A 25,265-nucleotide genomic window follows, 5' to 3' on the forward strand; every position below is an offset into this window, starting at 1 on the left:
AATTTCAGGTAGATCATTATGTAATTCGCCATAGGCTATTATTGGATGAATGCACGGTAACGGCGTCGAAGCTGAGTCACTTCGATAAATCTTAAAATGTGTTTTCAAAAATATGTGGGATAAGAGACCAGCCAGCGCTTACGGTACTAGCATAATCTATATGTGATGAGCGCGCAAGGAGCGCCTGCATAAGTATTACATTAACCATAACGACCGTACTACCGAAGCTAACTCATGATAAGGTATGCACTCTCTCAAGCTAGCAGTCTCGAACAGACGGCAATGCCCTTATACAACGCCGATCAAGATAGTAGGCTGCCTCGTGAGAGGCGATGACCGCATGCTCTTCCGAGGCTTACGTGTCCTGGGTTGCACAGGAGACGACCTGATGATTCGGGGTTGTCCATCCTTCCTAGGCCTCAAGGTTTTGTAGACCTGCCATTCCTTCCCCTCGACGGTGATGCTACCGAGGTGCTTGGTGTTCTCTTGATCCGCCGGTTTGGTTTGTATCTGCGGGGCTTTCGGGGAAGGCAGCGTCGGTCGAACTTGAGGCTTGAACGTAGTGTCGATTATGACAGTCCCATGTGCTCCAAGCATGGGGAGACCTTGAGAATTCAATCTCTCACCCCTAGGTCCAACTCCAAACTCTGATACATCCTCTTCCTCTTCAATAAAGATAGACGGCTCAGACGAGACAAAGTGAACATGTCTTTCAGTGCCCACACCAGCAGGACCATCCGCTGCCGGTGAAGTTGTGTTCATCTCTCTCACCACCCGTTCCTTTTCCTCGTGGCCGAGTAATTGTCCCACCTGAGTCAAAAATGTCTCGTGGTTCCTCTGGAACTCGTGCTCGAGAATTTGCTCTTTCGTCAAGTTCGTGGCAGAGCCGACGGGCCTCTCCAGTACATATCTCATGCGAACACCAGAGCTAGTCTGTTCGACAGTACGAGTGCCCAGTGAATTGTTGTGCCAGAAGTCGATCCCTTTGAAGCCGATGCGCTCGGGGCTACGCTGAAGTGGCTGGGGTCTCTTTACGGGTGTGCGAAGGACAGAGCCCGCGTCGAACGCATGCTGGGTCACAGGAGTCTGAGGAAAGCACGCCGTGGTGCTTGGCGGTGGTGTGGCGCCCCCCTCCTCGTCTATATCCATGCCGTTTTCTTCTTCATGATCGTTCGTGTCGTGTTCGGGGTAGATCCAGCGCGTATGAGCGCCAAGACCAGTAGCAGTTTGAGTGATCATTACAGACGTGCCATCTACATCACGACATCTGAGATAGTAGCCTTTGGCGTCGCCAACATTGGTCGGGCGTGTGACATTGGGAATGGAAGATACCATTGTGGAGTATCGTGATGTGCGATAGGGGTGTGAGTGATAAAAGTGAGTAAAGCGTTCAGTAAAAGTAGTGAGTTGGTAAACCTGGAGAGCTCGTTCAAATACGTTTTATCACAGGTGCTTCGACAGCCTGGGGTGTGGATGAAAGGATTCTTTTGGGCTTTGTTCACAATAGCTGGCGGCTTTGTCCACTCTTTTATATGCTTGAGCTGCCATTTCAGGACAGTTGTCCGGACCAGGGGCGGCCACGCTGTCCCAGACGGGTTCTTTGACTCAGTAAGTTGGGCGCAAAAGTGCTAGTGTGGCGGCCTTGGCGCTCGCAGAGCGCCCGGCGCAATTGGCATCGACGTGACTCAGTGTAAGTTTGTGGCAGACTGGCGTGGGAACCCGGTACATGAAGTGGCGTTGTAGTTTACCACGGTGGATAACTTGTCCGTTGATCAACTTCGTTATCATGACGCCGGACTGCATATGTGGACTAATGTTCTCTGTCATTTTGGGGACTCAACCAGACTCCACAAGCAGAATCCACAAGCTTGTGGTTTCAAACCATTACGATGATAAGTTCCTTTGAACCATTGAATTAACATGTCGTGAATAACTTTCATATATTGGTACGTTGCTAACTGCGAGACTGACTCGGACTACTGACGCCTGAAGCTGTTGCATACCCACTGTTACCAAGGCAAGGAAATCCAACGAGCTGGATTCCAAGGGATGCGAACCTTAGCTATAGTGGCCACAAGCTTTTTACTCGGAGCAACTTGTCATTTTTTCACTGGCTACCACTGATTGATGTCACCCCCTTCAAATTCAGTCATCCACATTTTTAAACTGAACCGCAGAAGGACAATATATTATCATGTCCACTACTTCGTCACGGAGTCCGAAACTCCTCAAGAAATCACATTGATCGACACAAGTAGCATGAATTGTGGACCATTTTACTCTCAGAACATCCACAGCCAGTGAAGCCATTAAAGGTCGCACTTCTATACGAGCGTGATGTTCCAAGACCATTACACAACATCTCAAGACACTCAGTCAACGCCCAACTACCTTGAAGAAATATGTTCTACAAATCGCCATACCGTCATATCCCCTTCTTTCCGCAAACACCTGCTGGATTCAGGATGTTGAACCCCTCGAAGAAGCCCATCTTTCGTCCCTCCATTTTTTCGCGTGATCCTTCACCGCGCGTCGACTCCTCTTCAAACGCTCGCAAGCCAAATTCCCCTGCATTCTTTGACTACAACGCACCTCCCACACAGGGTCTTCCGTATATCTTTGAGCCCGCCTCAACCAACACCGCCCGTGACAGGCATCTACCCAAGAATGTTGCTCCAAAAGTCTTCAAGAAGACCTCCCCCACCAAAGCTTTCCCCAGTCAAATCATCCACCCGCGCCGCAAACTCTGGCACAAGCGCTTCACTTACCATCTTACAGTCACTCGTCCTGGACTCCGTCGCAAAGGCCCCCGTTTCTACAACCCAGCTAAGCTAAAGCGCGAAAAAGCAGCGGTGGCCCTGGACAACCTCGAAAATGCCGCCTTCAAGACTATGCAAGCCGACGGTATGACCGCCGAAGATCGTATCTTCCTCAAGCAGCTTCAGGAGCTCCGCCTCGATCAATTGCGTGGGCACGCGCTTGGAGATGCTAGAGAGGTCATCGCACGCGCTGAAGCATTGGGTCCGCAACGTGAGTTGGAGCACGCGGAGCGCGACCGTCAAGCTGCCCTCCGATTGGAGGAGAATGCACGGAAGAAGAAGGAAGAGGAGGAATCTCGCCGTTTGGAGGAGCTGTGCCGCTTGGAGGAGGAACGTCAGCGGCAGGAGGAGGAGAAGCGTAGAAAAGAGGAGGCCAGGCGCAGACAGGAAGAACTTAGGCGTCGCGCAGAGGAGCAGGCGCGCCTTCGTGAGCAACGCGAACGCGAACTCCAAGCCAAACGAGAGGCTTTCCGTAAAGCTCAGGAGGAAGCTGAACGTCGAGCCCGTGAGCAAGCCGAGCAGCGCCTTCGGGCAGAAGCTCGACGACAGGAAAGGCAGCGCCAAGAAGAACTTCGTTGCAATAAAACTCAAGCGGATATTGTTGCTTTTTTCCAGCTCTACGATGCAAAGTGGCAAGAGCTCAAACTAAGCAAGAATTTGGCTTCAGTCATGCTCTGCGAGATGCCGTGGCCCACCTTTCAGCAAGGCTGTACATCCCCTGATGACATCTCGCGCCGCAGCATGGAGGAATTCATCTTCCACCCCCTCCGCCCAGGGATCGAGACCAAGTCGCGCAAGGACCGACTGAAGGCAGAGGTACTTCGATTCCACCCCGACAAATTTAACTCACACACCGTGCACAAATTGCGGGAGTGCGATAGGGGAAAGGCGATCGAAATTGCGGGAGCGCTGGCTAGAATGCTGACGAATATGATGGCTGAAGAGATTCAGAAAGAGACGGGTCGATAGTTGAATATATGCTGGAATACTGCAGTGATTCACATCTTTAGCGTAATTAGAATATGTCCATCATGCAATCATACGACTATCACACCATGTTTAACTTGGCAAGTGACCTCAGCCGCCCTCACTTTAATTAACGTGCCTTACAACTCATGTGACCAATCTTGTAAGCCGGCGGCATTCAATGGCCCTTTACCTTTTTCCGACATTCACTTACCTGCGGTTGCGGGTCACCGAACTTACCAACCAGTTTCGAGCAGACCGCAATGCCGACCGCCACGACAACGATGGCAACGGCAACTGTCTCAACGTCGGACAAGCTACCTAAACCTGTCCAGCAAAAGTTCGTCGACGACGGAGGCAACGCTACAATCGTTGTACAACCGTGCAGCGAGAACATTCCCTCACCGAGACGTCGCAATTACGTTCACATTATTAAGCGCTGCATTCGCGCTCCTCCCACCTCCCCTCGCGCCCTCGCCTGATCCCCTAGATGTCCACCGGAGAAAGTGGGACATCCTTCGCATCACCCTCGAGACCACCGTCTTCTGTTCTACTCCAGACCTCATTGACTTACCACAGCCGCTCCGAGAATCCCTACTCTTGTCTCCCCAATCATTCATTTCCAATTTATATGCTCGATCTCTCACTTTGTTTACTCCTTCGTCACTGTATCGAAAGCCGAGCTCCGCATTCCTCCCGCACCAAGTCGTTATCACACTCATAGCATCCAGCATCAAGGTAGATTGTTTAAATATCGGTCGCGACATTGCAGAAGACTGGCTATCGAAACGCGGCCAATATGAGTTCATACCTTCAACAGGTGAACCATATCACAAGGTGCTGGAACTCTACTGCCTGCATCTCTTGCCTCGTTTGGGTGAGTGGGAGTACGGCAAAGAATTTCTGTCAGATGAGAATGAACTCTCGTCTGACAAAAAACGCGTGAGTTTCATTTCATGAGCCTTGTGTTGCACTGAACAAGATATTTCCAGGAACTTCGTTTGGCGCTTGAGGCTCAACATGCTCAAGCGCTAGAGAGTACAGCGCGAGAGACGCCAAAACCCGAGCCTCCTCCCTCCCCTATACCAATACCTCCACTCCGCTCTCTATCCCCGGTATCCTCCTCTTCCTCTCTATCCACCACATCTACCCGCACCGCAGTCCCAGCATCTCCCCGTCCAAAACTTACCCGCCAACAATCCACATCTTCCACCTCTGCAGTTTCAGACGTCACGGTGACTAGATCCCCTCGCTACCGCCACAACCAAAGCGTGCCCCGAGAAAGTTCAAGCACCAGTGCCGTTCGCATCTCCCGCCTTCCTCCAGTCGACCACAATCTCTCGACTGCACCGCCCCCAACCTCCCTAGCACTCATTCGATCTTATTTCAACCACCATTTCACCGCAAACAGAATAGCCACTCTATCGGTTTTGTTCTTCCTAATTCCCATACTGACTTTGATCCTTCGGAGACGGCGGCGCTTAGAGACACCTGCGGACTTGGTACGGAGGAGGTTATTGGAAGCACGTGGCGATTCGATTGTGAGGCGGTTATGGAATGAGTTGGTGAGGGCAGTTTTAGATACTGTTAAGATGGGTGGCGGGGGACTTGTATAACTTACGGTGCGTTTGCTTAGTATCAGTCTTCCTAGCCAGACTGTATGGGATCTATAAGGTATTACACAAGAGTCTCATTCGAACTTTTAACATCTCGTTGGATAGGACGATGGAAACCTTCACTTGGCTCATCGAGATATTCGTCTTGTCGCCTGCATTTCTGCCTGCGATACTCTGTGAACGTGCCTCTCCACGAGACGGATGGTTGGCTTTCTTCCTCTCGCTTGCAAAAACACAAGATGATACTCATTGTTTTTCGCGAGGTCTTCAAAAGTATGGTGTACCGCCTTTTTCGCGTCCTTTCCTGTGAATATCATCAGCGCAGTCACGCGTAGGAGCTCCGAAGCAAGCACGAACATAATTCCCCTTCAATCTCTACCAAGTCCCCATAAGTAACTGGAGCGATTTGGTCGTCAGCTACAACAGTGAAATCTATGATCTGGCCGATCCATCGTCCAGATGCAGATACGATCGCGTTCGTCAGTTGCGACTCTGTACACGTTGATTTATACGTCAGGTTAAGTGAGCCACTTCTTCAGCAGGCATCTCAGTTGCTAAGTCACAACTCAATCATCTGATAACTCACTCTCGCATATGAAGGTATTTGATGACGGGTAGTCCGTCGTCTGGCGCAAAGCCTTTGACGACGACGACATCGCCAATGCGGTATCTCTACATGCCGTTGCGGGTCGTCAAGACAGGCTCATAATGTCCTCCAGTTTCTAGCTCCCACTGCGGCAGGAATGAGTACACAAAGTCGGAATGTAGTAGATAGTTCTTACAGCGGACAATACACGCTCAGAAGGCTCGTTGGAACGCAAGTCCAGATACTCGGTGACCCCATCTATGGGCACCACCTTGAAGTCGGTATTAAGGTTGCCGTTGAAATATGGTACGGTGATAAAACATTCTGAGCTGCCATAACAAGGAGCTTGCATCGTGACAGAAGGTCCGAGGATATGAGTAACCTTGTGTCGATCAATTAGTTGTATAGTAAATCTTCTACATTTGACGTGCCATTCGAGCTGGTTTGCAATGTATATATTATGAAAATGGCTGTCTTGGATGACGATGTTCATAACCTTCATTATGGTGGTGCGTATTCGTTCATCTTGTTATAAATACTGACTTTGTGTAAGAATTTCACACATGCGGACATGAAAACAAGCACCCCATCCATTCAGTCCTCGATAGCGAGGTTTCCAATCTTGCAGCAAGTCACAAAATAGAAGGACTTGCCTCTTTCTCGTCAAAGTTGTTCGTGTGTCCGCAACGCGATACAGCTCCGTATTATCTTGTGGACCCACAAGGTTTCGATCCAACAAGTAAGTCAGGATTGATGGGTGGTGTTGGGTCATCTCTAATGTGGCTGCAGACTTCAGATTACACACTCCATGGCGTTATACGGGACATGCCTTTTCATTCTCGTTCTCTAGACGACGATGATCAAAAGGAGATATTGACTGTTGTGGAGTTTACTGGTCAGTGTTTAACCCAGTGTAGCAGCGCTCAAGGGCTCGAAGACGCCAGAGGATTTGTTGGGTGCGTTTCGGTGAGGTCCTGCCATGTTCGTGGCTTCAGAAGGTTGCTGGAGGTCCGCAACCGTCCCAGTGTCCAATATCTGAAAGGGGGAGTAACCAGTAATATTTAGTGTCTGGGATGCATTCTGATATGACGACTTAGGTTAGATTGAAACGTGGACGACTATATTAGACTCACCCACATGGCCCCAATGAACGCCCTGAAATCGAGCACCACATGGTAAGTTACCACAGGCTGTGAGTACTAATTTGGTGACAAGCCTTTGTAGTGGATTGGGTTGCCCAGAACAAATGCTATCCTCTACAACAGATTGCTCCGATCATTTCACACTCGGGCTGTCGCCCATTGAGACCTGTCCGCGCTCGCAAAAAGCAATTGAACTCATACCAGTACCCCCATGAGAACCAGCCACGATCGAGTTTAGCGTGATATCCTGAAATTCCGAAGGTCAGATCTTGAGACACGGCTTGAGCACAAACATCTGAATAGGCTAGACAATTTGAAGAATGCTGAAATAAATCTTGTCGCGCAAGATGAGTCCTGCGTGAGAAATGATGAGGAGTAGATGAATCAATGTACCATGAGCGTCGGAAATAGCGAGCCACCGTTGAAACGTCGAAGCTTAAACAGGACACAACAGCAAAACTGGGACATGTGCCGGTGGGTTAATTGGTGGACTCGATATGAATCAAGGTACGGTTCGGTGTTAAATGTGAATTGAAACCTGTTCGTGATGGCCAAACCGCGTGCTGGGGAGGTTCGGTTCCATCGGATACCATGCATGCCGGGGGGCAGTTAGTGTTAACCCAATCATAGAACTGGCGAAGATGACGGAGTACATCCGAATTAGGAATGCCGTAACATGATCTACAAAGAACGTGCGTTGATCGATCGGCTACTTGGCTATGACTCGGACTCGTACTTTACTACAGTCCGCGTGCATATAATTCTGTAGTTTTCTCTGCATCACCGACTCGGACTAGGCCGGCCGTATAATGGCTTGGAAACCCGTCTGTTTCATCGTGAGCATGCGCGTTACAGATAAAAAAAAGTACGCGACTGATCAGATGCGGCTTATAAGCTTTAAACATGTTCCCTTTCTAGTTGATTTTATACAACAGTAATTGCTGTATCTCACTATAAAAGCGCTGGATAGTATACACCTGTACGTATACAAACGCCATCGTACACAAATTTAAAGTCCCTTGATCCCAGCATGACCTACATATCAAACGGTCCCTCTAATTGGCCTAATCTCGAATGGAGTCTTAGGTACAACTATTTTATAGGTTCGTCCCATGATGTTAGTGATATCTCATTGTCATTGACTGTGGTTTCGCAGTTGCGTCCTTGACCATAGTGATATATGATTGGGGTGAGCAAGATAATGCCTTCAGAGGGAGACCATTGGTCTAAATATGCTTTCAAGTACTTACGTTTGCACAAGAGGCAAGTTGGTACCATCACGGTGCAGCCATCTCACTAAGATTGAACGACAGTTCGAACTAATATTGGTGAGCAAAATACTATATCAGAAGCAAACACTGGGGTAATACAGTCGATTTGGGGCAGAAGCAACGCTGCTCTCTTATGACTGTTCTTTATGTTTGCGTGCGTATTTGATATCATGAATGCAGTTGTCAAGTTGTGCTGACTTTGCCATATGCTAGGTTCGCTACAGTGGAATACTCGTTTCAATGTATGTTTTCAACGCTACTAGCCAGTGTACTGCGCCAACAAGCCATCTTTCACAACCAGCATCTACATACTGTGTACGTGTGCTCATAGTATACGTTCGTTTCTTCTGACTGATAGCATGCAGTGTATTTCCAAGTCTCGATTACAGATGCAGTGGGTATTCTTCGCCGTTGTCTGCCATTCCCATTCAACTACTAATTGCGCTCCTACATAGGGGTGAGTGATATCTCGCCAGCTTTTATCTTCAAGTCAACAACTTCAACAGCTGTGAGTTGATTCGAAGTATCTATTTTTTTTTTTTTTTTTTTTTTTGCATCAGATTGAGTCCTTTGGGGTCGTAGACCCTATGTTGGACATTTCTCGTCATATGCTTTTCCCTCGTATATGTTTGGTGATATGGTACTGTCGTACTGTGTTTTCGAACGCGTACTCCCCACGCCATCTGGTAGGATGACGCAAGTAAGCACAAAAGGAAGCTGCAACGAAGAAGGTTAGTAGATGATGTTAGGCGAGATGGACTTGCGATTGTTTTGATTCGATCGCGGCATGCTGGATTTGCTACTGGTTCGGGTTGGGGTTACTTGTCTCTACTGGTCCTTCTGAGGTGTTGACAGTGTCGCAGGAGGTGCGGCTCTCCTTTCGTCGTGGAGTAGTTCGGTTGGTGGTTGGTGTTGGTACATGGTATGTGGTGGTGGTGGTACATGAGTTGGTGCTGTTGTTGATTATGTTGGTTATGTTCGGTGTTATGTGCAGGTCGAGTCGAGTCTAATGTAGGGTATGGTAGTATATTATTCAGTGTTTTTACAGCTCACCAAAGGTCGTTTTGAAGCGTCCGGTACTGTTGATGAAGCGGCTGAGATGGGGAATTGCTTTGTCGGAGGTGAGAAGATATGCTAACGAGGTAGCGTCACGTCTTAAAGCATTCGAGAGAGTGTGTCGCTCATGTCGGTATTGGGGGCAGTCAAAGAGGTAATGGTGAATCGTTTCGTTGGTGCCGGGGCATATTGGACAGTGGGGCGTGTCACTTCTGTTGATGCGATGCAGGTGCTGATTGAGGGGGATGTGTCGGGTTCGGAATTGGATGTAGAGGCTGGACGTGCACTTAGGTAGTCCATCGACGAGCTTGATAAACTTCTCCGAGGGCATGGATGGGTCGATGTTGCATGTTCGGGCGTATCGGGGGGATTTCTCCCAGAGCGTCTTCCACTGGTCGCGCGATTTTGTTTTCTGGGCTGCTCTAAGCGCTGCTGTGCTGCGTTTGAGTTGGTGTCCTCTTAGATATTTGGGTAGGAGGCGTGTTGGGCTATTGTGATTCCTGCCTTGTGCAGCCAATTTGGCTTCTTTGTCTGCTAGTTCGTTCCCTGCGACATTGACGTGACCTGGTATCCACCTTACTGTGAGTTTGAAGTCTTCTTGCGCTTCTTGTCGTTTGGCTAGTCGATGAGTTAGTCGTTCAAATTGATCCGCAATATACCCGCTTCCTGTCTTGTCCATTACTTCGCCGGTTTGAATTGCTGCTTGATTGTCTACTAAAATTGAGGCTGGATAGGTGATGTTCCGTTCTGTGGCTAGGAGGTGAGCTGCAAGAGTGAGTCCGATTAGTTCACCTTCATAGACGGTGTGGTCCTTGTCGCTTCCTAGATGGTACCTTAGCGTGCGTGGGTCCTGTCCGCTCCTTATTAGAGTTGCTGCTGCGCCTATTCCACCTCGATAACCGGAGCCGTCGCTGAAGATTTGGATGATGTCTTTAAGGTCCTTCTGTTCCTTTACCGCGTCTTGTTTCGTCTTTGCTATCCTCGTTTGATATACACTTTTCCCTGATGGCCCTGTTGTCGTTTTGACTGGGTCTATTGTTTCCGTGTCGCCTGGAAAGATGCGGAAGGTGTGAAGAAGATTATGTAGGGACGATCGATGACTTTGTACGTTGTGATTAGCTATCCATACGAGTTTCTTGTGTAGCGGGTGGGATTGCGGGAGGGAGGCTAGTCGAACTGTGGCTCGATGACATATCTTTTGCATTAGGAGGGCAATCGGGAGGAGGTTGGCATGTGCTTCTAGGGAGTCTGTTGGGGCAGTTCGCATGGCTCCGGTGATGCTGATGGCTGCTATCCGCTGGACGGTCGTTAGTCGGTCTGCAATTCCTTTGGATCCTTTTTGCATCCCTCCTATGCTGTCCTTGAAGAGAGGTCTGAACCAGATGTCGGCTCCGTACGTGAACTTGGGTATCGCTACACTTTGATATAGTTGACGCATGAGTTTGGTGGGGATGCCCATTGATGATCTAGATAAACGACGGATCAGTAGAACATATTCCATACCTTTCGCTACTGCATATGCTGCGTGCTCCTTCCAGGTGAGTTCTTGGTCCACTATAATACCTAGAAAGCGAGTGTGGTGACAGGGTTGGATGATGGTGCCGTTGAGAGTGATAGGGTTTCGTTTTTTGATCTTGCTGCGAGTGAAATCCATTAGGGCGAATTTGGATGTTTCGAACTTTGAGTTGTGCTCTCTTGACCATTGGTAGCCTCCTCCCTCGCGTTCTAACATGTCTTTCAGGATGGCGTGTGTCTCTTCGAATGTGTTGGCTACCGCAATATAGGCTGTGTCGTCCACGAATGCAAGGGCAACCTCTTCGCGTCCTCTTCCTATGCGTCCTTTGGCTATATCCACGAGGTCCGAGTTATATATTAGATAGCAGATCATCGATAGAGGGTCGCCTTGACCAATTCCATTATTGACGGGGAACCATTCGGAGGTGAAGTCGTCGAACTTGAGTTGGGTGCGTCGTCCTGTTAGCATCCGCTTCGTAAATTCTATGAGTTCCAGTGGTAGCCGTCGTTTTCTCATGTTGTGGATGAGTCTGTCAGTAACTGCATTTGGGAATGCGCCTTCTATGTCCAGGAACAAGACTGATGCTACTTTTTTCGATCGCCAGGCGTCTTTAATCGTCGCTTCAAGTAGGTGCACCGAGTCGGTGGTGGATCGTCCCGGTCGCCCTCCAAAGTGATTCGCTGGGAGAAGGTGGTATTTTTCGAGCGTGTGTGTGACTTGACGTGTGACGATGGCCGTGAGGAGTTTGCAGGTGGTGTTAATGAGTGCGATCGGTCTATATGCTTTTGGGATGGAGTAGTCGGCCTTTCCAGGTTTTCGTAGAACTATTGTGGTGAAGTCCTTCCAGGGTTCAAAGTATGTACGATGCGTGAAGACTGCATTAAAAAGGTGAGTGAGGTAAGGGATGAGGGTGGAAGCATTGCGTTTGAATACTATATTACAGACTCCGTCAGGACCTGGGGCTTTGAATGGACTGGTGTTAGTAATGGCTTGTCGGACGTCTCCTTCTTCGATGGGCTTGAACGGAGTGACTGGGTCTGGGTATTTGAAGTTAGCTGGGATGTTGCTTGAGGCTGGAGCCGGCGGGAAGAATGCTTGGGCGAGGATGGTGCTTTTCTCGTCGTTTGTTACTGCTTCTCTGAGTGAACCGTCGGCGTTTTTGACTTGGAGTACTGGGATTCGTGCTTTACTGCCGTCGCTGCTTGGGGTTGTGATATATTTGTTTGCTATCCATATTTCCCGCTGGGTGGCTTCCTCTAGAAACTGTGTCCAATGCTCTTTCTTGGCTTTGTAGATGGCGTCGGATACTTTGTTGCGGAATATCCTGTGTTCTTCGTGTGACGGGTGATCTCTTAGCGCTCGAAATTTGTAGGATAATTCACTCAGCTCGTGTTTTCTCTCTAACATCTTGGTGAGGTCATGCGACCACCATCTTTTAGCATGCGGGTTCGGTCTAGATCTAGGTACTTTCTCCTCGATGACTTCTTGCAGGGTCTTTGCTAGTGCTTTTGCTGCCGTTTGGAATTCGTCTTGGGATGTAAGGATAGCTGGGGGTGGGATCTTTCTTAACTTTTCCTTTAGGCAGATGTCGAATTTTTCCCAGTCGGTTTCGCGGTAGTTGTAGCTTATGGTCGTAGTTGCTTGAGGGAGTTCTAGATCGAGTGTGCTTAGAATAGGGACGTGGTCAGTCTTCGGTGCTCGGAGTTGGGGAGCCGTGTCGCATATGATGAATGAATCCAAGGTGTTGTCAGAGCAGAGAACATTGTCGGGACGGGTCCAGTTGCCGGTACTCGTAGATTGCAGGGTTGGCTTGTCCTTGGGTAACGCTTGGCACATTCCGTATTCCGCCATTAGTTCTAACCACGCTTGGGCTTTGGTTTGAGCGTCTCTTGGTTCAAACAGGTGACGGTTCCGTTCTTCTTCCCATAGCGGGTGGTGACAGTTAAAGTCGCCTAGCCATACTATGTGGTCAGTTGCTGATGGTCGGACGGTCCTTATGTTGGTTTCGAGGTACTGCTGGATTGCTTGAGGGGAGTCCTGTTTGTCGCCATCGTTGTAGATATTAAATAGTGTTAGTTTCCCAAAGGCGCCATCGAATTGGATTACAACTATATCTGTGGAGGGGAAGGGAAGTTGACGCCAGCTGTTAGTGTTAATACGTTTGTTTACAAGTGTTACTGCCCGTGAGCGCTTGTTTTGGGTGTAACGGTGAGTGGGATATACTACATGCCAGTCTGGGGTGACTCGTGTATTACCTTTTGTGTCGATGGTGGGTTCTTGTAAGGCTACTATGTCCCAGTCTCGTGCTGTCGTGGGTCCGCTAAGGACACAGTGTTGAGCATCAGATGAGGTGTTGAGATTTTGCTGCCATATACGCAACCGTGTCGCTGAGTTGTCAGGTGTGTCAATCATTCCCAGTTGACAATGGGTTGGTTTTCTGTCGTGTAATCCAGGGTGCTGAAGAAGTCTTGTGTTTGTTGCTGTTGGTTGTGGCGAGGGGGGGAGCGGTTGTGGGCGAAGCCACGTGATGGTGGTCCACCACGTCCAGATCGGTGATTTTGTCTGTTCGGGTATGAGTCCAGCGTGCGCTGTGTAAGAGGCGGCGGTTGTTCATTCGGTGGTGGTGCAGGTTTACGGTATGGGGCAGGTTTCGGGGGTGCTGCTACTTGGGTCCATTCTTCGTTCGTTGGAAAGAATGGCATACTGTTGTCAGGGTAGCGTTTATCCATGTCGTCGCATTTCTTCTTGAAGAGAGGGCAGTCGCGACTCCAGCTTGAGTGGTCTTCCGTTTCGCATGACGTACAATAATTCTTGTCATTGGTGGTGCAGTCATTGGAGCGGTGGTTGTTCCCGCAGTTTGCACATGTGTCACCTTTTGCTATGCATTCACGAGCGATGTGGCCGAAGTGTTGGCATTTGGCGCAGCGGATTGGTTCGCGTCTGTTTTTCTTTGGCCAAAGTTTGAGTTGGTAGAAGGTGATGCCGTCTCTGATTGCGGTGTTCGCCTCCATTGGTTCTGTGAAATTGATTAGTACATGGGCTACTTGCTGGCTACTCTTTCTCTTTTCTGCCGGCTTGATCCAACGAGCTGAAGTGAGCGATCCTTTTGTCCAGTTGTTTTCATCCTCTAGCGTTCTAAGGGCAGTGTCGCTTGTTGGGTTGAAAGTGACTGGCATGAAAGGTATCACTACAGGGTAGGTGCGCTCCTTGATTGTGGCGTCTGGGTCGAGGTTCTTCAGGAGGAGGTTTTTCGTTTCTTCATTGGTGCGGATGTAGATAACGGCTTCCTTCGTTTTGAATTCAATAGTCATTCCTCCCTGTTTGAATTGTGTGACTGCCTTCATTTCAAGGTCGACGTCGTCCTCTTTGGGTATGGCTGCCAGGGCTTTGTGGACTCTTTCAACGAGCTGGGCATGGGAGCTTTTCCCCGCCGCTAGCGGACAGTTAGCTGGGAAATCGATTAGTAGTTGCCTTTCCTTGATTGCTTCTCTTGCTAGTCGCTGAATTTGTTGGGATTGCTGTGCTGGGTCCTGGTGGGTTGAGTGTCCCGTTTTCAACGTCTTCAACGTTTCGGCGTACGATGGTTTGAGGAAGGGGGAGTCTGATACTTGTGTTGCGAGCTTGTCCACAGAGCTTTGAACTTTCGTAAGCTGGGAGTCTTGAGCTAGGACTTTGGCATTGAGTTCCGTCGTGGCCTTGCTGATGGCTTCTTCTGCTTCTTGGAGTTTGGCTACTTGAGGGGAGATTGATGCTACTACTAACTTGGCTATGATTTCTGCTGTTTCATCGTTAGTTTTCTCTTGCATAATGAAGACTACTGCTCTAATGGCTGTTACGGCCGGTAGTGAGACTCCGCTGAGTTGAGTGACGTGCAGGAGAGTTTCGGTTAGCGTGTTTACGGTGTAGGGTTTACCTTTGATTGATAGAGCGGTGCGCTCGAGGTACTTCTTGCCTGTATCCGCATTGTGGACTTCGTTGGTCAGTTCCATGATTTCCTGAGTAGTTAGTTTGGGCGGAGCCCGTCTATTGGCTGTAGCCATCGGTCCGTTGGTGGCTGGGGTCTCAGCTCGGTTTGAGTCGATTCCTTGGCCGTCTAGAGTGGTTTGAAGCGTGTTTTTGGTGGTTTTTCTTGTTTGTGAGGAGAGGGTAAGTGGCATTAGTTGAATCTAGAGTATGAAGGTTGGTTAGTGTTGGTTAACGAGGCGGTGAGGCGCCGTTGGGCGCCTGGTGGTTGAAGTTTTTCTGGGGTCTTAGTCGGGGTGCCACCTGGTGTTAAACCAAGAGGCGATCGAAGTATCTATTTAAACAACGCACACCAATGACTGGGTTTTCAGGCAACATTCTGTGGTTCATGTTGGTATGGACGTCTCTGATAATTAATGCCATGCTGGGAGGTGAGTGTGGCCCCTAGTGATATTAACACGACTGAAATTTTTGCAAGTCATCATGGCAACTCGGATACATGCTATGTACCAAGGATCCAAGAGGATACTCATCTTTCTCATTGTGGTCTTACTGGCTTGTACGATTGCCTCCATGGTTATGGCGGTGATAGGGAACATCGGTGCTTCAGGAGGTAAGCTCAAATCACGAATGAAATCCTCAGAACTCATGCACAAATATTAGTGGAGATGATCCTTTCTGGCAACCATCAGTGTTTCGAAAATATGACCGCAGAGGATGGACGTCTGAATACCGAGACTACGGTACCCACCACTGTATGGGAGATCCTTGCCTTGTGTCTTGCAGTCTGGATTGTTATCAAACACTTCCGTGAACTGCAAAAATCGCCGACAGGGGCGAATATTAGAGAGTGTCTTATGGTTTTAATGAGGGGTCATATGCTATACTTTGTAGTGTGAGTTCAAGCGATTTTGATATTATTGCCTCACTGAAGTCGTGGATGTGCTAGCTTTGTCGCTGTGTCTTGCTTCAACCTCGGCACGCTGTCTCAGAATCTCTCGGTAAGCCGACTGTTCGCTATCACCTGTATACTGCTCACCATTGCTCAAGCACTTTTCTGCGGCAGTCGGTTTTTATAACGGTATTGGCGAAGTTGCCCAGGCCATGCAGATGTTTGTGCTAGGACCGCGTCTCATCCTTAACATTCGAGAATATCACGCTCAGCGCGTGGAGAGCTCTGACGAAGCAACTTGCTTCACCACAATCGATTTCCCTTAGTTGTACAGGGCAGATAATGGATCGTCTATTAAGGAGATTTTCGATGTCTAGGATAACTTTTGCGACATCAGACAATAAAGAAGCAGACTGCCGAGAAGAACGTCAACTTCAGCGCACTACGCCACGCGCCTGGGAAGATTGAATTTTTTTGCTTTGCACCATACGATCAGCGTGATCAGATGCGTGAAGGCCGCAAGAATCAGATTTGAGCGTTCTCGACGGAACGTTCAACTTCGAGTCTGCTTACAAAGCCAATTCCCCAAAACAGCACCTTCGGCCAGGACATCGGAAATGAGATCGCGTGGAGTGTACATGTGGGTGGTGAGCCTGTGAACAGAATCAACTAATGAACAGATGGGCAGTGAGCACTGGTCGGACATGAATTCATCAGTCAAATCGAGAGTCATTGGTCGCAGACCGAACGTGGAGACTTGGCTGAAGAGACGATCAAAAACGTATGGACCTGATAGAACGACACATATTCAGGAGATAGCGCAGCTGAGAAGACGTACAAGCTCGACGAAGAAAACCAGTGACAGATTTTCTGGAGCAATTACGGCAGCTAGTGAATGTATGAGGCAACGAATACACCCCTTCACCCGTTTAGAGAGGTCAGATTGAAAAGAGACAAACCCTTATGCTGATCCAAAATAAATCCGACAGAACATAATGGCATCGACATAAAGTACGAAGACAATTGTTCTGCAGCATGTTATAGACTATGAAGCTAGAGCACTGAGATGCAATGCTTCTCGTACAGCTTCCCTCTGCGTTGCCTTTGTTTGTTCAAATGGCTTCTTCCTCAACACCTACGTCGACTGCCGTGAACCAAGGCAATCCTAGTAATTTCAACTTCGAGAGAGTTACGTAGAGCGGGCAAGGGCTTAGGTGGAGTAGAAACTGATCGATCGTGATCGAGTACCCAAGAGTCGTTCAAGGTGATATGCGATAGAGATGCATGAAGGCTGTGAAAGCATTGGGCGGTGTCAGGGAAGACATAAATGCAACATAACATGACATTCATTCGATGCAAAACTCCAAGCTCCAGAGCTCCATCATCCAACTTCCATTCAACAAGCATGTAGAACATATACCGAGCGACATGATGAGATATGATAGCTGCGTCCAGCATGCAATAAGGTTTATCCGATAAACATATAGACGATACACCAAGCAATAATGAAGAGAGCACCCTGAGAAAAAGAAACATTCGATGCAAAAGGAGTGTGGATGTTGTACAATGATTCGACCCAATATATGAAAGAATCAAACAAGTATCGTAGTCGTAAAGATAGACAAGGTTCGTGAAGAATCGGAGAAAATACTAGATCACAGCAACAAGAAGTTAGCAACAGTGGCAGACACAGGCCAAGGGTGACGTACAATCGTACGCTAGACTATGTCGCGTTGCGGGCAGGAACAATATACCCGTAGACCAATTTCTTCGGGTCTTGGAGTGAACTTGCGACGTCCCTTCTTAGCGCGGGCCTTGCTTTCAAGGAGCGATCCGCATGTCGCTTGATGCCGATCCAAAGAGTCGGATCTCGACCACCGCTTTCCGCAATAAGGGCATTCGCAAGACGTAGTATAGTGGACGCTCTCAATGTGACGGCCCAAACTGAGTATCGCCTCTGATCTTGAGCAATCCTCGAATTTGCAGGCAGCCGTGTCTGTGGATTTGACACCGGGCCAGTGCAACAGGTGATATGCGACGCGGGCCTTGTTCATTTCTACAGACAGCCCGCAAGGCTGGTTCGTCCAACCGCATGCTCGTACGCAAGTCATCCCTGCGGGTAGTTCGTTTGTAATCTTGACGGACCGCTTGGAGTAGGAATCGTCGAGTTCCATCGCTCCAAATCTCCTCGTTCGAAGAAGATTACCGTGGGCATCATGAGTCCTGCGGCTGCTGATATCTACCGGCTTCGGGTCGTGAACGGGCATAGCCATGACCACGGCAGTGGTGTCCGCTAGTCTGTAACAACCAAACTTCCCCTCTCTGATTTCTTCGTCGTCGTCATCCAGGCATCTGCGCTTGTGGGTGATTAGCGCGGGAGATGAACTGGAACCATCTTCCTCGGATTTAACGGTATGGCGAGTTTTACGCTTGGAACGTTTGGCGTACATCGGCCCATTTGGAACGGAGGAAGATGGCTCCAAGCTGCTGTCATCACTCAGATACATTGTCGCGTCAGAGTCAGACGCGGACGGCAAAAAGGTTTCGGTATCCGACATCGTGTCCGTGATGGCACTAGTGTATGCGTTGCCGGTATAATCCGTTATCGAGGAGACAGACACTTCAGCCTGCAAATGCGTACTTTGCTCTTGAGAGAATGGAGGTCGGGGGCCATATGCGCGGGGATCCCCCGCTGCCCAAAGCTCTAGGTCGACAACAGTGGGAAAGTAATTTTGAGCAAAATTAGGTCCATTCGCATACGAACCACCATCATAGCCAGACTGGGACCATACGGGGACTTCCAGCGACGCTTGGGGGACGGAAGAGGGCTGCTGAGAATAGTATTGGCTCGGATCGATTGGGGGAAGCTGGGGGAGACCAGCCACCGCAGCGGTGAACTGGTTCAATGTTGGAAACGACATCTGAGTATTTGGAACATCCGGTAAAGATGCTAAAGACCTAGAAAACCGAATGAGCAATGGTGGACACTTAGTTGGGGTGGCACGTACCAGTGGTACGCCTTTAGGTATTCATCTTCCTCGCAGGCCCGAGCCCATCTGCCACAGGCCGTCAGTTGAGCCGATGTTTAGATTGAGGTGGAACCACAGGCTCAGCCCGGATGGCGGCCACATCTTCGGGATGAAATGACTCTTGGACGTCTTCCGAGACCGTGTTAGCGATGACTTCTGTGTGGATTCCAGGTTGAGGAAACGAAAGGATAGACCCGCTAAAAAAAATTATGAGATGGACCGCGTCATCCGACTCGAGATTGAATACTAACCTATCCAACGACATCTGAAGACTGTCGTATGAGGCACTAAATGCGAAAGGCATCATCAGCATATGGATATACCGAGTCAATATGTGAGTAGACTTACCTAGACATATCAATGGTTTGAACAAGCAATATCAAATGGCTAAGATGAAGTGGCAAGGGAAGGAGGACGAGAGATAGAGAAGTGAAGGAGAGAATGCCAGGTTTTTAACCTCACAACATGTGGAGAAGCGCTATACAAAGCACGCCTGTGGACGAGCATTGTGCCCCGACAACATGTCGCAAAAAGGCAAGCGTGTGTGGTCGCTTCACCATAGGAAACATATCTGTGGCGTCTATTCAACTGCTTTGAAGCACCATGCGTGCATCAATCCACAAAAGCACAAACTTGTCACCAAACACCGCTCATCCTTTGATAGACCTAGACGCGCGTGGGGCGATGAAGTAAGTACTGGCGCTTCCTCGCTAAAGGATATGACATTACTAGTGCGTAGTGCGTGCAACAGTATAAATCCATCAAGGTTCGAAGTATCGCAACAATGAGATTTTCGTGAAGGATGGTCACGGCACACTCGACTACAACCGCGAGCTTTGGCAGTGGTACCAGCTTGAGACAGCAACAAGCGACCTCCAGTACAAGCGGGCAGCTGAATATTGCGCGGTAGAGGAACATAATATGTGAAGGCGCGTAGCACCCCAGGCCTGAAACTTCTGATATATGTAGTGTCAGTTGCATGTTTAATTGTAAACGTGCAAAGATACTTACCTTCACTATTCATTGCGTTGTGACCCAGCCTAGTCCTTGCCGCTGAGGTGAGAATTGGAGGCTTTGATATCACCTAACCACTCAATGGACACCGGAATACTTTTTCAGATCGAAACCATGGTTTGACATTAGCGTTTATGTGAAAATATTAGGAGTTAGGTAAAAATACAACAGAGAGAACGCAGCCCGTAATACCTTCATTATTATGATATGAGGGTAGCATTCTCTGGACTAGATATCAACAGCTTCATTTCAAGTTGAAGATACATCACATATTTGTTCAGCCTGAAATAGGCATATCAACACGCGCGCGACTTTGGTTATTCCAATTCTGTCGGAGGCAGAAAGTCAGGGATTTGGCCAGTCTGGGACAGAGTCTGGGACAAAGTATGGGAGGAAGTATGGGAGAAAGTACGGGACATCGGCACCTCCGAGCGGAATCCAAACTCCGTTCGATGTTTCAAACGACCATGTCAATCAATCCCGCCAACGTGCCCGCCGTCACCGCCGCCTAACATCTCACTGGAATATTAATGCTGCATGTTCATGCTTCGCCTCAACTCTGCCCGCCACAACTCTGCCCGCCACTCTCCTTGCTCACTCATCTCCTTGCTCACCCATCTCCTTACCCGCCCCTCTCCTTTTTGAAACATTCATACTCCGCTTGAAGGTGCCGATGTTAAGGACCGAATCAATATATGACATAGTAATGAGCTCGTTCTGTTGCTGTATGGCTGCAAAAATACTCGCAACGACCATGGAAGTAAGTCCTTAGTGTCATTACAGACATTAAGGAAGCGTGAGGAACAGTGTCGGAAGTCGGTCCTTGGCGCCGCTGCAGACAGTGAGGAAGTGTGAGAAACAGTGACGGATACAGAATTATTCATACTCCGCTTGGAGGTGCCAATGGGCTTGCTGATGTCCCAGACTTTGTCCCATACTTTGTCCCAGACCAGCCATTTCAGAGACGCCCTCATCGGAGGCATGAAGCTGCTCGCATAATACAAGTTTTGTGGTGATATCAGAATTTGCCGTGGTAAATCAGTTGTGCTAGAGTGCAAATGACGACTCAGAGCGAAGCGTATAGACTCGTAACCAGTCTGGACTACATCTTTGATATTGTTAAGTGTTTGACGTAGTCAGACTGGTTGATCTCGGAGAAATTTGGCAGGAGAAGTGAGGAGTTTGAAATTTCACACATGCCGGTGATGCCGGTGTAGGTAATCGTTGTGTCTGTACAGCAGGACCCCTGAAGCTCCCTATAAGGTCTGTCCGTCCAGAACCCCAAAATCAGCCCTAAAAAATGCAACTTTTCGGCCGTCAAAAATGCTAAGTCGGATAGAGGTCAGTGGTCACACAGTGTGACCTCTGCCAAATTGTGACATTTCCGCGTTGTGCACCGTGCAATACTGGGAGTACATAAACAAGGTATGTTCAAGTTAGTGCTTGGGGATATCTAACTTCTAACTGGCTTCTTAGACAATCCTTTCCTCACTGCTGGAAGCTTCAGTATAACCCTCTTCACCGAGGGACGTTGGAGCAGGGGACCCCTAGGCAGGAGGTCAGGTGGCTGAGGTGTTTGGCGGTGTTTAGAGCAGAGTCGTGGGGTTTAAGCAAGGGTTTGGGCGTGGGTAGCACACATCATCAGTTTGTCGAGTCCAGCGTACGCAATAGCAGAGCCCACTCCAACTGGTGAACAGAGCGAGATCCTCTCACAGAGTCACTACCATTCCTTCGAGTTTTCAGAGCCCAGAGCAGAGTCAAGAGCAGAGTCCAGAGCTACAGAGCCAGAGCCGAGTATAGAACCAATCCAGAACAAGTATCAAGCCTCGTGTCAGAACACGAGGAAACCGCATGAAGCATAGCATTTTCTCTTCATAAGTATACACCTAATTTTTTCTCAATGCAACCCAACAGTAGCCAAACTGCATCCTCAACTGAAGAAACTCCCACCAAGGGACAAGAAGGGTCGTTTCAGCAAGAAAAACACTAAAGACGCAGATCTCTCAGACAGTACATTTCCTTCATCAGACTCATCACCTCTCGACACCCCAGAAACCAACCATCATGCATTAGAGTTCCTACAAGAACAAGCCGAGGAGTCAGAGCACGAAGTAGTGCAGCAGTTAGCAAACAACAAAGAAGACGATAAGGAATCCATAACAGGAGCACCAGACCCGTCTACAATTCTTTTCTCAGAGCAACAACCCCAAAGTCTAGCACACACAAGCGTCTTAGCGCTAGAACAACTTCCATTTCCACACAAGCAACAACTGAGTCCCCCTAGAGAGAGAAGACCGTTCCCTAGCTTCATACAAGCAAAACCCAGAGCCATGAAAGCTACTATCCCCGCAGCCCCAAAACTAGCCCAACTACGTCCAGCACCAATTAACGTCATGGCTAGCGGACCACTACCAGCTTTATTTCATGGGAAAGAGAGCGAGAATGCACAAAACTTCATGAGAAGTACTGAGGCGTATTTCCTGATCAATAGAATCACAGACGAGACTGTTGAAGTACACAAGCTGAACATGCTTACAAAGCAGAGGTAGTGGACTTCTACTGAGTTTCAGAGAAAACATATGATATATATTGTACTTAGGAAATTCCCGAAAAATCTATCCTACTTGCGCTCCTATTATCAGCCATCTACATATATTCATTCTAAGCCTTCGTCCCAAGAGGTTATGAGCTCTGCCATGCGCAAACAAAAAATTATCATATTATAAATAACAAATCTAACCAAAAACGAACCTTCAAAATGACGGACCAAACGACTGGTTCTTTGTTATCGTCGTTATATCGTATCGAGCACTTGAATGATGAAAATTGGTTGGGATGGAAGCGTCGTGTCAAAGCCATCCTCTTCGAGAAAGGAATTGAAGGATACATCAAAGGCACTGTTCCTAAGCCTGCGAGGGGTCCATTACCCGCGTCAGCGCAAAAGGAAGCAGACATAGCAAAATGGGAAATCAATGACCGAAAAGCCCAGACAGTGATAGAGCTGTCAATTGCAGACAGCCAAATGATACATCTGTCTGGCGCAAAAATGGCCAAAGAAATGTGGGATCAGCTAAAGCTTGTCAAGGAATCGCAAGGCAAGCAAGCTATTACCACATGGCGGCGTAAACTCTATAGGACTTATGCTGATGAAGACGATGACATCCCTACGCATGTCAAACATATGAGGGAGATCCAAGAGACCTTACATATGATGGGAAGTAAGGTGACAGAAGATGACTTCTGCACCGTGTTGATCTCATCTTTGCTGGAATCCTGGGATACCTTCACAACGACGTATCAGAATAAAATAGGCGATACAAATGCAATCACTTCGCATGAGCTCATCTCCCTAATAATGGAAGAGAACTCGCGAAGGAAAGAGAAAGAAGGAAAAGGCAAAGGAAAGGAGAACGCACTTGTTGTTAAAGGAAAGACTTTAGGAAAGAGGAAGCGAGAAGACGTGAAGAAGTGTCATATCTGTAAGAAGATTGGTCATGTTGAAGCTGAGTGTTGGTTCAAAGACAAGCAATGCTCTAACTGTGGAAAAGTGGGACATACTAAAGTGAATTGCTGGAGTAAAGGCGGTGGAAAGGCGGGGCAAGGCCCATCTAAATCCCTTCCAAAAAAGCGTGGGAAATTTGACAATGCACACATCGCAACAGATGCAGATGTTGTTGCAAATAATGCACAATATGAGGAAGATGTAGCCTTCATGGGCGAAGAGATGCAGGTCGAACCAACAGAGATCGAGAACCAGACAGAAGTCGAGTTTGAGGACCTGAATATGGAAGATCAAGTTAATGTATCTAATAATGGTGATGAATTTGAGAAACTTAGCTATTATGATTGGCTAGCGGACTCAGGAACAACATCACATATTACTAAGATTCGGTCCGCACTGATGGACTATGTCCCACTAAAAAGTCATAGAGTCAGCGGGATCGCGAATGAATCCCTTAAAGCTGGAGGATGCGGGACAGTCAAACTAGTAAGTATAATAAATAAGCAGCGGGTAACCTGCAAACTTAAAAATGTCCTACATGTGCCACGTGCCTCGAATAATCTCGTGTCTATCACACATTTAGATTGAGAAGGAGGACACGCTATAATGGGAAAAGGTAAGGCAAGCTTAAAAGTGCGCGGAGGACGCACAATTGCTGAAGGGAAGCTGTACAATGGACTATATCTATTGGAAAGTCGGGCAAAAATACAGTCAGTAACAAAAGTAAACACTGCCTGAGAAGAGCAACCCATGGATTGGCTTACCTGGCACAAGCATTATGGACATATAGCTTATAGCGGCCTTAAGAGGCTACACAAAGAGCAATTAGTAGAAGGTATGAATATTAACGAAAACACACCTACACCACAGTGCGAGGCCTGCATACAGGCAAAACAGATGCGGGACTCATTTCCGCGCAATATGGACAATCGTTCAAAAACACTTGGAGAACTCACACACAGTGATGTATGGGGTCCAGCAAGGGTACAGTCGATAGGTGGATCTAAATATCATATTTCATTCATTGACGACTGCTCCTGAAGGAGCAGCGTCAAATTTATGAAACATAAAAATGAGGCATCTACAAAAGTCAAACAATACGTGACGTACCTGAAAAAATGCTGGCAAGACCAACCGAAAAAGTTCCGAGTAGACAATGGAACAGAGTACGTTAACAACGATCTAAAAACTTGGTGTAAGAACGAAGGGATTGAACTAGAGACAACCGCACCATACTCACCAGAGCAGAACGGAGTGTCTGAAAGATTCAACCGAACGTTAGCCGAACTAGCATGGGCAATGCTAATAGAGAAAAACTTACCAGAGTCTTTATGGGCGGAGGCGGTATCACATGCCACATATGTCAGAAATCATGCGCCCATGCGAGCGCTAGAAGGCGCAACGCCTGAACAATTATGGAACGGTAAAAAACCAAATGTAACGCACTTACAAGAATTTGGAGCGCCAGTGTATGTGCTCCAAGAGGGCATAAATCAATCTAAAATGAGTCCAAAGTCAGTAAAGCAAATCTTCGTCGGATTTGCAGATGGACCAAGATCAATAAAGTATTATAACACTAGGACGCACCAAATACGCATATCGCGAAACTATACGTTCCTGACTAATGTGCCACCTGCACCTGATGCGCAGCGCGAGGGGGAGACAGAAAGAGTAGATGTGCAGCCATCAACGAGCGCAACACCTTCTGCACCTGATGTACAGCGTGAGGGGGAGACAGAAAGAGTGGACACACAGTCTAGTAAAAACCGTTCAAGTTCAAATGAAAATCAGCGTGATTATATAATGGGAGAGGAAGGAAACTCACCCATGAAAAGGAAGCGTCTTCCTGAAGAGGAAGACGAAAATAATCTACCTAGAAGAACAAAAAGACAA

General features: G+C 48.2%; 7 protein-coding genes across 7 annotated transcripts; 4 read left to right on the plus strand and 3 right to left on the minus strand.

Annotated features, from left to right (window-relative positions):
* Nucleotide 1: 1 nt before the first annotated feature.
* On the minus strand, nucleotides 2-1,688 carry F5891DRAFT_1004284 (uncharacterized protein). Its single transcript, XM_041360346.1, has one exon. The coding sequence runs from the start codon at nucleotides 1,333-1,335 to the stop codon at nucleotides 289-291; it is 1,047 nt and encodes a 348-aa protein (XP_041231725.1). The 5' UTR covers nucleotides 1,336-1,688; the 3' UTR covers nucleotides 2-288.
* Nucleotides 1,689-2,906: 1,218 nt separating this feature from the next.
* On the plus strand, nucleotides 2,907-3,788 carry F5891DRAFT_942366 (uncharacterized protein; the record flags this gene model as incomplete). The annotated part of the gene is made up of 1 exon (XM_041374418.1): nucleotides 2,907-3,788. One exon carries the CDS (start codon nucleotides 2,907-2,909, stop codon nucleotides 3,786-3,788), a length of 882 nt encoding a protein of 293 aa, XP_041231726.1.
* Nucleotides 3,789-3,933: 145 nt separating this feature from the next.
* On the plus strand, nucleotides 3,934-5,285 carry F5891DRAFT_1138006 (uncharacterized protein; the record flags this gene model as incomplete). The annotated part of the gene is made up of 2 exons (XM_041364846.1): nucleotides 3,934-4,727; nucleotides 4,778-5,285. Coding segments are annotated over 2 exons (1,301 nt in total), but the record flags the coding sequence as incomplete, so codon positions are not given.
* A 632-nt stretch (nucleotides 5,286-5,917) lies between these two features.
* F5891DRAFT_553729 (uncharacterized protein) lies at nucleotides 5,918-6,685 on the minus strand. Its single transcript, XM_041372231.1, has 3 exons — nucleotides 6,573-6,685; nucleotides 6,184-6,525; nucleotides 5,918-6,133 (listed from the first exon to the last, which is right to left on the minus strand). The coding sequence occupies exons 2-3, from the start codon at nucleotides 6,487-6,489 to the stop codon at nucleotides 6,074-6,076; spliced, it is 366 nt and encodes a 121-aa protein (XP_041231728.1). The 5' UTR covers nucleotides 6,490-6,525; nucleotides 6,573-6,685; the 3' UTR covers nucleotides 5,918-6,073.
* Nucleotides 6,686-15,243: 8,558 nt separating this feature from the next.
* Nucleotides 15,244-16,303, plus strand: F5891DRAFT_1004308 (uncharacterized protein). The gene is made up of 5 exons (XM_041360347.1): nucleotides 15,244-15,366; nucleotides 15,414-15,548; nucleotides 15,599-15,830; nucleotides 15,885-15,936; nucleotides 15,986-16,303. Exons 1-5 carry the CDS (start codon nucleotides 15,291-15,293, stop codon nucleotides 16,151-16,153), a joined length of 663 nt encoding a protein of 220 aa, XP_041231729.1. The 5' UTR covers nucleotides 15,244-15,290; the 3' UTR covers nucleotides 16,154-16,303.
* Nucleotides 16,304-17,171: 868 nt separating this feature from the next.
* On the minus strand, nucleotides 17,172-18,570 carry F5891DRAFT_1004309 (uncharacterized protein; the record flags this gene model as incomplete). The annotated part of the gene is made up of 2 exons (XM_041360348.1): nucleotides 17,537-18,570; nucleotides 17,172-17,477 (listed from the first exon to the last, which is right to left on the minus strand). A coding segment is annotated over exon 1 (835 nt), but the record flags the coding sequence as incomplete, so codon positions are not given.
* A 5,147-nt stretch (nucleotides 18,571-23,717) lies between these two features.
* F5891DRAFT_906858 (uncharacterized protein) lies at nucleotides 23,718-23,954 on the plus strand (the record flags this gene model as incomplete). Its single annotated transcript, XM_041373560.1, has 1 exon — nucleotides 23,718-23,954. A coding segment is annotated over one exon (237 nt), but the record flags the coding sequence as incomplete, so codon positions are not given.
* Nucleotides 23,955-25,265: the final 1,311 nt, after the last annotated feature.

This window comes from Suillus fuscotomentosus (genome assembly GCF_016647785.1).
Source record: "Suillus fuscotomentosus strain FC203 chromosome Unknown F5891scaffold_5, whole genome shotgun sequence".
NCBI lineage: Eukaryota > Fungi > Basidiomycota > Agaricomycetes > Boletales > Suillaceae > Suillus > Suillus fuscotomentosus.

Bases quoted from the DNA above. Each gene is read 5' to 3' on its own strand.
- F5891DRAFT_1004284 (XM_041360346.1), bottom strand. From the start codon at position 1,335: ATGGTATCTTCCATTCCCAATGTCACACGCCCGACCAATGTTGGCGAC.
- F5891DRAFT_553729 (XM_041372231.1), bottom strand. From the start codon at position 6,489: ATGAAGGTTATGAACATCGTCATCCAAGACAGCCATTTTCATAATATA. The intron at 6,134-6,183 runs GTAAGAACTATC...TTCCTGCCGCAG, and splicing joins CTGAGCGTGTATTGTCCGCT to TGGGAGCTAGAAACTGGAGG.
- F5891DRAFT_1004308 (XM_041360347.1), top strand. From the start codon at position 15,291: ATGACTGGGTTTTCAGGCAACATTCTGTGGTTCATGTTGGTATGGACG. The intron at 15,549-15,598 runs GTAAGCTCAAAT...CACAAATATTAG, and splicing joins GAACATCGGTGCTTCAGGAG to TGGAGATGATCCTTTCTGGC. The intron at 15,831-15,884 runs GTGAGTTCAAGC...TGGATGTGCTAG, and splicing joins CATATGCTATACTTTGTAGT to CTTTGTCGCTGTGTCTTGCT.